The 12874-nt window shown below is 40.3% G+C and overlaps 1 protein-coding gene across 7 annotated transcripts in view; it reads left to right on the top strand.

The window, feature by feature from the left end:
- Window positions 1-12874, top strand: part of CRIM1 (cysteine rich transmembrane BMP regulator 1) — a 209389-nt gene that overhangs the window by 150543 nt on the left and 45972 nt on the right. For all 7 annotated transcript variants that reach the window (XM_086327464.1, XM_086327461.1, XM_086327463.1 and 4 more), the window contains 2 exons: window positions 2730-2858; window positions 11130-11286. In XM_086327464.1, the coding sequence (XP_086183590.1) occupies window positions 2730-2858; window positions 11130-11286 (286 nt within the window). The remainder of the gene's footprint in view (window positions 1-2729; window positions 2859-11129; window positions 11287-12874) is intronic.

Below are 12874 nucleotides of genomic sequence, written 5' to 3'. Positions count from 1 at the left end.
CATTGTGGAACCAGTACCTACTTAAATAGCCCTTCTATGCTTTTTTTTTTTTTTTTTTTCATTTGGTAAACTAAGCTAAAGTTGTTATCCTGAATGTTATAGGGACGCATGTTGAATGTATTTCCTGTACTGGAGAAATGTGTGCTTGATATGCACCTCTCACCTGACTGCCTAGCAGGTGCAGCCATTGGATAACGTGTGGGACTGTTTGAGTCAGTGTTGTGGTTCTGATCCTTAATGCCACGGTTATTTTTTTTTTTTTCTTTTACTTTCTAGCCATAGATCACATTCCTCATCTCATCCATTAGTCAGGACATGGACCAAAAATAAGATGCACATCACCAGTGATACACATGTACATCACCATGTTTCTTAAATCCCTAACACTCATTGAAAGTACAATCCCATACTGCCCTGGGATTATTCTGCATTTTCAGTGTCGGTGTCATCTGCCCAGGTATATATTTTTCCATCATACACTTTCTGAAGGCCAAGTTTCTCATAAACCTAAACATCAGTAAAGAATACAAGCTTTGGGTCTGTGTGGATGTGCCCAAGACATTTCTTACCCATAAGCCATTCACTGAAGCGCTAGCCAAAGAGTTTAGAAGCCACCCCTGATCCTTAACTCTCTGGAATGTAGACCTAATTCCTCTTTTGATGGGATTGTCTGTGATGTGGTTTACTCAGATGTGATCCTGGTCCCCTGCTATATCTTATCTTTGTGGTTAGAATAATTTTGACAAAACCTCAGCAGTCTTATGGCTAAAGGCTGATATAGAGTTATCTTGGATGGGTAGGAAGACTGGTGATAAAGCAAAGCCTGTAGGTTTAAAAACTGAAGATGTGGGACTTCCCTGGTGGTCCAGTGGTTAAGAAATCTGTGTTCCTCTTGCAGGGGCACAGGTTCAACCCCTAGTCATGGGACTAAGATCACCACATGCCATGAGGGGCGACGTAGATAGATAAAGCAACTGGTCAACAATGTTTACAGTAAACTTTAAAAGAAGAGAGGAAAGCAACACTACTGTATTTAATCCACTCATTCTTAAAACTTGCCTGAAAATTAAACCACTTTTCGATATTTATATGTCAAAATAGATACTTTAAGTCATTGAAGACAATTAGAAGTTTTATAACAGCGGAACTTAGATAAAAATTTCAGGGAGATGTTCTTCAACTGCACTGTAATAAAAATAGAGAATGTGCTATACCGTCTTCATATGTATTTTTGCTGGGAGAATGCTGATGAAAGCATCTCTTTAATAAAGCCCTAGTTGCTCACCACCTGTGAAGAGTTGAATCACTGGCCTCTTTTAGCAGGTGGATAAAAACGTAGAACTCTTGATCTTAGCAGTGGCAGCTAAAACACTTATTTTTGGTCTGTCTTCCATGGTAACTGGAGATGAAACTTGAGAAGACAGTGTGGACTAATGGATAGACTGTTGGACAGGAGGTCAGGAACCTCTGTTCTGTTCTATTCACAGCCTGCTACTGGGTTGCTATGTAAACTTAGATAAGCCACTTACCCTCTCTGCACCTCATATTTTCCATTTGTGAAAACATAGGTTAGAGACATTCTGTATTTAGCGCTTCCCAAAGATATTGTGAAAACTAGCTTATTCTGAAGAAGTTCATAGCATCTTTGGGTTGAAAAGAGGCCACGTAAATATGTCATTGTCCCTGTTCCCTTGGACGGCACTCTTGCCATGGACTGAGGTTGTATAAACTGTCCATTATCAGTCACCGCCAAACAGGTACCCTCGTAAGGTGCTTTGTATCGCACAGAAGCTGAGCGTGTGACCCGACAGCCAGAACACCTGGATTTGAATCTGGGATCCACCACTTACTAACTCCATGACCTTGGGCAAGTCAGGATGCTAGATTTCCTCATCAGTTAAAATAGGGATAATGATAACACCCATCTCATTGGACTGTGATCTGAAATGAGAAAGCATTTATGAAGAGCACCTTGGACACTATGTAAATATGTAATACACTGTATATATAAGTGTGTGATTACTGTTAATCACCCAGAGCAATCCTTCATTATTAACACAGCAGGGAAAGATCGCCTCTGGCCTTGGTTTTTTCTGTGCATCTCATCCCAGGATGGTTGCTCTCTCCTCCGGAATGCGTGTGTCTCACTCCCACTCCCATATGCCCTGGGCCCTGAGTATAAGCTCCTATAGCTGATGTTATCTGCTCTGTCATCTATAATAATTGAGAGAGTGTCACATAACAGATCAAAGAAATTCAGATGTTTTAAAGTCTCAGAAACATCTCTGATTTAGTAACTTGGAAAAAAAAAAAAAAAAACTCAAATAGATATCAGAAGTATTGCAAAATGGAGAATGAGATAATTGACTCCCTGTGTCCTGATTATTATTTTAAAAACTCAGAAAACATCAGGAGGAGATAGAAGAACAGTTAAAAGTTTACATTCATTTTAACCTTTCTTGCCTGCTTTCTATTGAAGGTACCCAATGTATAAATTGCTCAAACATAAAGAACTAGAGGATCGGATTTTCAAAAATCTAAATAAAAATATTTCTTTTTCAGGGGTTAACAACATTATGAAGGTATAAAAGTTTAGGATCTGATGAAAATTATTGATTAGGTTTTTTTTCCTATAACTTACCATAGTGTGGGATTTCAAAGATTGAATAGCATTTAAGAGGTAATCATATGTTTCACTGATTTTTTTTTCTCTCTCTCTCTGTTATTAGAACCAACCTACATCACAATTGATCCACCTGCATGTGGGGAGTTATCAAACTGTACCCTGACAGAGAAGGACTGCATTTATGGTTTCAAACTCGATCACAATGGTTGTCGAACCTGTCAGTGCAAAAACAGTGAGTACATGGAAGCCTGTGTTTTTTCAGAGCCTGAATTGATATTGTCAAAGCACATTATGTGATTGAATATCCTTTTCATTCCTGTTCATGTCATTGCCTTAGCAACCTGAAAGAGGGAAAAAAGTGTACTTAATGTAAACACACAGTCAGTTGCAGAAAAAGAGCTGCCCTTTATTCTGCTTTTCGCCTTCATTTCATTATACATCAGGATACTCCTTATTGTCCAGCTGCTTCGTGGGTGCAGCCTTGGGAGCTCTGGGGCACATGATTCCAAACACTCCGGACGCTCTAAGTACCATCCTTGTCTGGGTCATCCAGTGACAAGGAGGTCACTCACACAGAAGTGTCACATTCCACATGTGGGCACCATAATCTTTAGAATGCGCTCCCCTTTGTTGACCCCAACTCTTCTCCATGTAGATTCCAATCATGTCTCCACCATGATCTCTGAAAGAAGATAGGGTATATTATATTGCATTTCTTCCTGGGGGAAAAAAAAATTGCCCTTCATGTTTAAAACGATTTTGAATTCCTCTAAATCTTCTACCAGAATAAACATTTTTAGTCATTCTCCAGGTGATGCAATTTCTAGAATTCTGTTGGGTCTTTCCATCTTTTGATACACTTAAAAATATATCATGGTTTTCATATAAATGTATGGCCTGGAAACAAACAGAATACTCCAGAATTTGGTCTGATCACTGCCCTGCTATTGTGTGGCCTAAGTGCTTGTTAGCTCTTTGGATTATACACTGTCAGCTAACACTGAGTTTATAAGGATCTGGAACCAGTTGGTGCTTTTTGCATTAGCTGCTATTAGGTGGTTCTCATCTGTTCTGTACTTGGACATTTGATTTTTTTTGTAATGACATAAATGCAGGGTTGTATTGAACAAGAAATTTCCCTGAGCATTTTCAACCGTTTACGAGCTAGTTGGGAAATTTTTGAATCTTGATGATATGATCTCATACTTTATCTGTGTCTCTCAGTTTATATTAAATGAGCATAACTTACATGTCCTCATCTAAATCACTGCCCTAAAATAAGTTGTACAGAACCAAGGACAGGGCCCTGTTAGCACCAAAGACCTGCCTGTGAAATGACTTTGAACACAATCTTCACTTTTTCTTTGGAGTTACTCAGCTAACATCATAACAGCTCCATCTCCACAAAGAAATCTTGAAACTCTTGGCCTGTACCTTATCTAAGATCAAAATACATTCTATTTGCAACACTTCTTTGCTGGAAACCCTACTTTAAACGTGATGAAGTTGGTAGGGTATGGATTGTTTTTCACAAACCTATACTGCCCTGTGGCTCAGCTGGTGAAGAATCCGCCTGCAGTGCGGGAGACCTGGGTTCCATCCCTGGGTTGGGAAGGTACCCTGGAGAAGGGAATGGCTACCCACTCCAGTATTCTGGCCTAGAGAATTCCATGGACTGCATAGTCCACGGGGTCGCAAAGAGTCGGACACGACTGGGTGACTTTCACTTTCAGCATGCTGCCTCCTGGTAGTCGTTGGTTTCTTTCCTAAATGTCGAAAATCCCACGTTTAAACGTTCATTCTGCAGGATTTTCAGTTGTCAGTGTCAAGCTTAGTTTCTGTAGTGTTAGTCCTCTGTCCTTTTGAATCGACAGTTGGCCTCTTTAGTTTTCTGAACTTTTTCTTTTTGCTCTCATGTTTCCAAATACGGACAGTGCTTCTATAATCAGCAGGTTCTCTGTGAGCCTCTAGGTATAATTACCCTAGGCACAGAGAGTTGGAATCAATTAATGTAGAGAGATGATCACCTTCTGATTTATCAGTGTTCTTGGACTCTGTATTCCTCTTCTCCTTAATTGTTCAATGCTGTTCTTTGTAAGGATATTTTTGATGAAGACCAGATACTCAGTAGAAGTTGCATAATTCAGTTTTCTCAGTTACTTGTTACCATCATACTGTCTGCCAGATGGAGTTAGTGCTGCAAGGGAGATTATCAAACTCCTGTGATGATGGTTGTTCCTACCTCTAAATTTCCCATAAGCCTCAACCAGTCAGGGACTGTCTGCCTTCCTACACTTGTTTCTGTTCAGAGGAGGGCAGGTCCCTATTATACACCTATCTGCCTTCTTTATCTCCCTGTGGAAGGCCAAGTTCACTAGGCACCTGCTTTGGCAGCTGTATCTGTTGGCTTAAATGGTCAGCTTGAGTTTTTTGACCCCAAAATAATTAGTAGTATCACAAAGAGTTTACATTTTAATCCTTCTCTTGTATCTCTTGAGCTATATACCCATTTTGATCATGGGAGCATACCTAATATTTTTCCCTGAATTTTTTGAAGTCTAAAGATTTATGTTTCATTGTGCCTAATCACCCCACTCACAGTCTTCACCTGGGCTTTGGTGTTGTGAACTTGTGGCCACATGGGCACACTTGCATAAGCACCCAGCTGATTCACAGTGAGCCCTTTGTAAGTCAAATCCAAAGAAGCAATTTCCCTCAGTTGTCATTGGAGCCAGTCAAAAACATCTGACTGGCTTTTCGCAAGTTGAGACTATCAGGAGAATTCTGCTCTGCCTGGCTTTGTCAAAGGAACAGCCCCACGTCCTGCTTGCTTTGTGCCTTCATTTCATTAACACGTAGGAGGAAATAAGTACAGGAGACCGTTGCGTTTTGTGTCAACTGGAATTTGTCATTTTGTCTGCATCAAACAAGCAAAAGTACACGGAAGGTACATGACAAAGCCATAGAGCCTTCCTGCTGTCATCCCCTGCCATTAGCAATCCTGACACCTTTTGATAGGTGAGTCAAATTAAACCAAACTGCCACATCCTCAGTTGTCAGATTCTTGTGATTGTATGGACCCAACTCCCCACCAAGCCTCTGGCATCAGACTGACTTGTCTCTGGGTGATTGGGTAGGTTGCTTTATTTCCCAGAGCCTCTGTGTCTGCGGCTATACAGGGCAGGTAATAATACCAAATTAATGGGTTATTTGGAGGACAACTAATTAATGAATGCAAAACTAGCTTTAGTACCTGACATACGGTAATTGTTTACTCTGCACAATAGCTGTTTTATAACATGCTTTTCTGAGTCAGCTGGAGCTGGCTGACGTGGAAAGCCCCCAGCTTCCCCTCCTCTGCTCCGACACCAGCCTGCCTCGCGTTCTGCCTGTCCTCTGCGGGCAGACATGCAAACAGCTTTCCTTTCACCTTTTCATTTTAACCCTTGAATATTCTCCGTCTCTTTCACCTGGTTTTGAAAAATGAAAGTCCTTTGTACTGAAGGATGGCTAAATATGTTCTTTTGCCCGTTGCAGCTACATGTTAAGTATGGATTTTGTCTAAATCTCTCCTTTACATTATTTTTCTGCATCCCACCGAAGTCGGTTTCATATGCATTGGTCCTAACCATCTATACCCAAGTTTTCCCTTAGGAGTTAGACTATATGTATAGACCACTGGTGTCAAGATTTCTTTCTTAAAATTAAGACCAGCACCAAATGACTGTTTCTCCTCTGGGGCTGGTTGGTTGTTTGCTGGTTCATTCCTTTCATTCATCTAGCATTTATTGAGTGCCTACTATATGCCAAACCCTAGGAGTACGAAAAAGATAAAAATGGACCTTACCCCTGACTAGTATTGGTAATGTGTTGGTAATATTGGTTATATGATATTAGGTTGTAATGCTATTACATTATAGTCAAGCATATCATAGATAGTCACTGAAGATTGAAATCAAAACCCAGAAGAAACACATCCTTAAAAAGAACATAGAGGGACTTCCTGGTGGTCCAGTGAACCTTCCATTGCAGAGGGTTGCAGGTTCAATCCCTGGTCAGTGAGCTGAGATCCCAAATACTTCAGGGTCAAAAAACCAAAAAGATAAAACAGAAGCAATATTGTAACCAAGTCAATAAGGACTTCAAAAAATGGTTCACATCAAAAAAAAAAAAAAATTCTTTAAAAATAACCTTAAAGGTATATGACAAAGGATGATTTTATTTGAACATGTTGTAACTTTGCTTTTTTAACCTGTAACAAATAACATTTCTTATAACACTCTGAAGCAAAGTAATGCATCAGGAGCATACAGACAATTTAAACTGTCCCTGACTCATTTTTTCAAAGACATATTTAGAATAAAGAAAAGAAACATGGTGAAAAATGTTTAAGAATGCTCAGTAGAAACGGAGGTCAAAATCAAAATCATTTGGATGAGCTACTAAAAATAACTTTATTGATACCAAGCTGTTAGTAGCATTACTTTAACCAAAATGTTTGCCGTCATACATTATGCACTTCCGCTTACTATAGGTACTGTATATAGTAAATGACATCCATATTAATTAAATGGTGTCAATCTTTTAGCATCTCATTTACATTTTAAAATCAAGTGGATTTCATCAAATTATTTGTAACTTCTCTTCCAGTTTTTAACATTCTGTAATTCTAGGGATTAATAAAAGCTTTTAGCTAGAAACTAATGCAGACATAGAAAACTAATGGTAGCAGGAAGAGAAAAAGCTTTCAGCGTTTTCATGAAATATATATCTGAAGCAAGCATCTAAAGAAGCTTGCAGCATCAAGTGCACAGAGGCAGGCTCCTGTTTTCATGTCATTGTTACTCTGAACAGACACTTATCAGGGGCAAAATTGGGACCACTGTTTGCAGGGTTACACTTCTTAATTTAGCAGCCTTGGGAGCTCTGTCTGCGGTATCCTTAGCTGCTTGCAGATGGGCGGGAACTGCCAGAGCCCCAGAGCGTGAAGCCCTGTGGGGAGAAGCGCAGCGCAGTTCTGGGGGCGCCGTCACACTGTTCTGTGTGCAGCCCCCGTGGTGCTCCCTTAAAGCAAAGTACAAACCGTGCTCCCCACAGCTGGGGCCACGCTGTGCCCCTGGGAGCAAAAGCATCTTTTTTTCTCCCAAATAAACAAAGTTTACTGCATAGCTGCTGTCAACCAGCCATATCATACAGGCTCTGTAGTTCGCCATTATTTATCACTTCTCTTCAATGGAAATTTTCCCCTCTGGATTGGAAGGCATTTTTGGATCACAGTGAAGTCATACCATTGAAACATTATAAACATAAAGGTTTCCCTGGTGGCTCAGACAGTAAAAGCGTCTGCCTACAATGCGGGAGACGGGGTTCAATCCCTAGGTCAGGAAGATCCCCTGGAGAAGGAAATGGCAACCCACTCCAGTACTCTTGCCTGGAAAATTCCATGGATGGAGGAGCCTGGTGGGCTATAGTCCATGGGGTCACAAAGAGTCAGACACGACTGAGCAACTTCACTTTCACTTTCACCATTCTTTCTACTGAAGCTTTTGAAACAAACCTATAAACCCTACCCATCTATAAATAAGATGTTTCTAGTGTATCTGTTCTCATCTTTTTGTAAAATGTTTGCCTTAAAGTTATACTTCTCTGAAGAAAAGTTCATAATTGATACATGGATCTAGGAATACTTTGAAATCTTTAATGTTCCCTATTTCTGAGTTAGATATTTGGAGACATTTAGAATGGCATCCCACTCCAGGACTCTTGCCTGGAAAATCCCATGGACGGAGGAGCCTTGTAGGCTGCAGTCCATGGGGTCACGAAGAGTCAGACACAACTGAGCGACTTCACTTTCACTTTTCACTTTCCTCCATCGGAGAAGGAAATGGCAACCCACTCCAGTGTTCTTGCCTGGAGAATCCCAGGGACGGGGGAGCCTGGTGGGCTGCCGTCCATGGGGTCGTTCAGAGTCGGACACGACTGAAGCGACTTAGCAGCAGCAGCAGAAAAAACTTAGTATCAAAAAACTTTAACAGTATTGTTAAAGTTTTTTGATACTAAGTTTTTTCATCCCATTATTTTCTATGAGCATGTCAGTCTTGATGAGAGTGGAGGAGTAAATAGCAAGAATTTTGACGGGTTCATTCCCTTACAAGTACTTGTTGAGTGCTCGCTCCATGGTGAACACCATGATAGCACGTGGACTATAAGTGGGTCCCTGCCCTAGAGCTCCCTTCTTCTGGGGAGGGAAATGAGATAGCAGGCTGATGAGCTATCCCAAGTCAGGGCAGCACAGTGGCAACCTGCTCAAGAAGTCACAGCCAGTCTGAAGACCATGAATGTCCTGTGTTTCTGTTTAAATGTAGCAGCCTTTGCTTGAAGTTCCCTTCTTCTGCAAAGCAGAGGTAAAGACAGACTTAGTTTCTTTCAAAATTTTTAAGCTTAGTTGATGCAACAGCTTTTATTAAGGATGAAAGCCCATTCTGCTGGGTTGGCCAGAAAGTTTGTTCAGGTCTTGCCGGCTAAACCTGAACAAATTTTTTGGCCAACCCAATAAATTTAAGATCTGTGGGAAAACTCCTTGTCTTTACAGGACCACCAGAAAAATGAAAGCACAGAGGTGCTCAGACTTAGGGTTTCAAGGAATTCAGTCCCCAGGGGTGTTCTCAGGGTGTTTTTAATTCCCAACATAATGTACTTGATGTCAAGGTTTAAAATTTCTGCAAATAAAAAAAAAAATGGACTCACAACTTAGATCTTGGTGTCAGAGAAAGAAGTGTGGCTATGAAAGTCTTCTCCCTCCTTCATCATCCCTGTAATAATGGGGAAGCAATGATGACCTTTCAAGCCATATAATTATAAAATTTTAAATGAGCCATTTAGAATATTGCTTTTAAGGATGCAAATTAGTAATCAGTAATCTGCTTCACTGTGTGATACAGACCCATGAGGTTACATTAAATATGTGTAATGAAAGGTTTATGATGATGACAAACTAGAAAATTATACCATAAATCACATTATCCTTTTTAAAAGATAGCATATTAAATATCAAGTGTTGCCAGCTAAGATTCACAAAAGATGCTGTCTTAAAATATTTATGTAAAACATGAACCCATTTCACCTATTTAATTGTAGTTAAGGTTTAAATTTGGGGGCTTCCCTGGTGGCTCAGTGGTAAAGAATCTGCCTGCAATGCAGGAGACCCTGGTTCGATCCCTGGGTCGGTACTATCCCCTGGAGGAGGGCATGGCAACCCACTCTCTTTCTCTTGCCTAGAGAATCCCATGGACAGAGGAGCCTGGCGGACTGCAGTCCATAGGGTCACACGAGTCAGACACGATTGAAGCAACTAAGCAGCAGCAAGTTTTAAATTTAGATTAAAGGATTTGTGTGTGGAAGCGACGTGTATTCTGTTTTTCCCAATGACGTGTACATTATTTACAATGTTTATGCTCAAAGGATATCCACATAAATGCATTTATCCAACAAAAGTAGTCCCTGCTTCCCATTTTACCGTCCACACAGAACACTGATGAAACATTGCCGCACTTTCGCCATCATCATATGTGCTTCTTTAAATTTGATTATCTTTCAAATTCTGCATTTAATTTAGACAGACATCAACTTTCTTTAGTTACATCACCAAGCATGCTTTTCTTATTTACCTTAACATTTTTATTGCTTATGTTACTCTTGTAATCCCTGTGTCACACCTTTTAAATTTCTTTAGAAGATTTCCGTTAAGCTAATAGAAGTTTCTTGTGCCAGCCACCATCTCGTCTTCCCTCTTTTCCCCTCTTCTACAGTAAGTTATGACTGACTCAGAGGACAGTTAGCCATCACTCCAGGTTCTGCCAACAGGGGACAGTTTGAACATTTCAAATAGTGGATAAACGTTAATCTAGATATTTCTTTGGCACATACATTTTTTGTCAATTAGCCAAGTATATCTAAATAGCTGAATATTTTTCAGCAATGGGGAAAAAGTATCTAGTTGAAACACTGATTATTTCACTTTGTATTAGTTATTAGAAATATACCTCTTAAGGAAAAGGTAAGCAGTCCTTTATGCCCCATATAGTACACAGTATTATACAGTAACATCTAAAACTCTTAAAAGTAAACATATGTGGATGTGCTTCTCATGGGCATGCAGTAGGAACAAAATGCATAATGAAATTTGAGGTGTAAGCTTCCAGTTCTCACATTTGAATAATAAATAGTAATCAGTGGTTTGAAGTGACCGATAAGAACAAATTAAATAAAGAAACTTTATTGAGTATCGTCAATAAAGTTGAGCTTTATTCTGTATATTAGTACCAAAACGTGAAGCTACATTCCGATAACCATGATAAACGTGAATGGCACGTTTTTAACCATTGCTGATGCTCTGGTGGAACTGAGAACCTCACATCTGTGGAAGACTGGAGGATCAGGGAAGGCGAGGGTGTGTTCTGGTCCCTTCATCTGGAAGAAACGTGCTGTCCGTGTGTCTTCACAGGGGAGGAGCTCTGCACGGGCCTCGGGCGAGGCTGCACCTTGAACTGCCCCTTCGGCTTCCTAACTGACGCCTACGGCTGTGAGACCTGTCAGTGCCGCCCGCGCCCCCGGAAGTGCAGACCTACAGTCTGTGAAAAGCATTGTCCATTCGGATACCTGTACGTATTTCTCAATCAGAAGAGCTCTTCTCGGTTGTCTGTAACTTGAGGAAGTGTGTTACCTGTTTTTGGAGGCTGTTTTTGTGTGTTTGTGAACAAATCAGTGATGTACTGAAGTCCGAAGTATCTGTGCTTGTTTTGTTAGAGGAATCGGAAAGTGGGGAGAGGAGGTATGTCCAAGGATAGGAATCAGGTTTTACTCTTTTGGAAGACGGGCCAGGGCCTTGTTATGACACTGCCCTTTGGGCCTGTTGGGTGAAATCTCCTCATAGGCAGGACCTTTGGACACTGCCAGAGGGAGTGGACCTCTCATGAGGTCCCAGAGATGTAAGCCCTTCGACTTTGCACAGCTGTCCCAGCAACTGTTTTGTGATAACCTATTCAATCCATACCTTAGGATGAATCAGTAGCTGTCAAGCTGCTGATTTGCAATATGGAGCATCCTTACCTGCCTCCCTATCTTACCTTGATGCTTGTCTACAGTTTACACTATGCTTTCTTTTTCAGTAGCAGTAGATTTTATGAATTTCCTTGGAGATAAGAATTATGACTTAAATTTTCAAATATTCTTGATTGACTCAAACCCCATGAACATTCAGATTATTCTCGGGGGAAAATAGATATTTCACATTTGTTACTTTACTGTCTGTCTTAGCATCTCCTTCTGCATGTGTCAAATTGGTTCCTTAAAAATAGCCTTTCAGAATTTTTCTTTCTCATTCCTGCCTTGGTTCCTTCCGTTTTAGTCTGTCTCCCTTTCCAATATGATATGTTTATATAATGCTGGTAGTATAAGGGACTTGGAGCCATCATCTCTTGCCCAGCATCTTACAGGCATTGTTTTTATTATTCTCCCTGGAAATTCATGTTTAACAGGGAGAGAGGAACCTTAATTTTAATTGGATAATTAAGTTGGAGACATTATTCTTTTAAAATTCCCCAAGTTAACTAATAAATCATCATTATTCTTAATCCTAAAATGTGAATGCAATACTAATAAAAGTAGAGTTATTTCTTAGCTTAATTGCTAATGCAGAATAAAGGATTATTATCATAATAGTACCTACAACCTTTTGCTACAGCATTATAACAGTTCAGAACGCAGGCTGCACTCAAGTCCAAACTTCGTTTTGGAGAGGAATCTCTTAGAGGATTGTAGATTCCACTTGATATTCCTGTCATTAAACACATTCAAGGAGGACCAAGTTGAGTGCTGTAGGCAAATGAATGGCTAGCACATGTGTTTCAAGGACAGCCTCTGAAGGAGAAATCTTGGCCAGACACCACATGGGAGTATTAGGTTAATGCTCATGTACACCTGCTGAGTGGATCATTACTGTGTTTATGCAGCAAATGCTTACACAAGGGAGGGGGTTGGAGAGAAGGAATGGATGGGTGAATAAATGAATGTACAAACAAATCCATTAAAGACTTGTTAGGGCTCAGAAATGGCACAGTCCATGACATGAGTATGAGCCATTCATTTAATTCATTGTTTTCATTATATTGACGTAAATATGTAAACCCTGGTGTTAGTTCTCATTCCACTTAGCAGATTGTAGTTTGTCACTTGGGCAGTTCTATACCA

Source organism: Bos grunniens, chromosome 11 (assembly GCF_055505025.1).
Source record: "Bos grunniens cultivar Pamir isolate PY7600 chromosome 11, Bosgru_T2T1.0, whole genome shotgun sequence".
Taxonomy (NCBI): domain Eukaryota; kingdom Metazoa; phylum Chordata; class Mammalia; order Artiodactyla; family Bovidae; genus Bos; species Bos grunniens.
The sequence above is the reverse complement of the archived record's forward strand: the minus strand, read 5'-3'. Positions and strand labels throughout refer to the sequence as shown.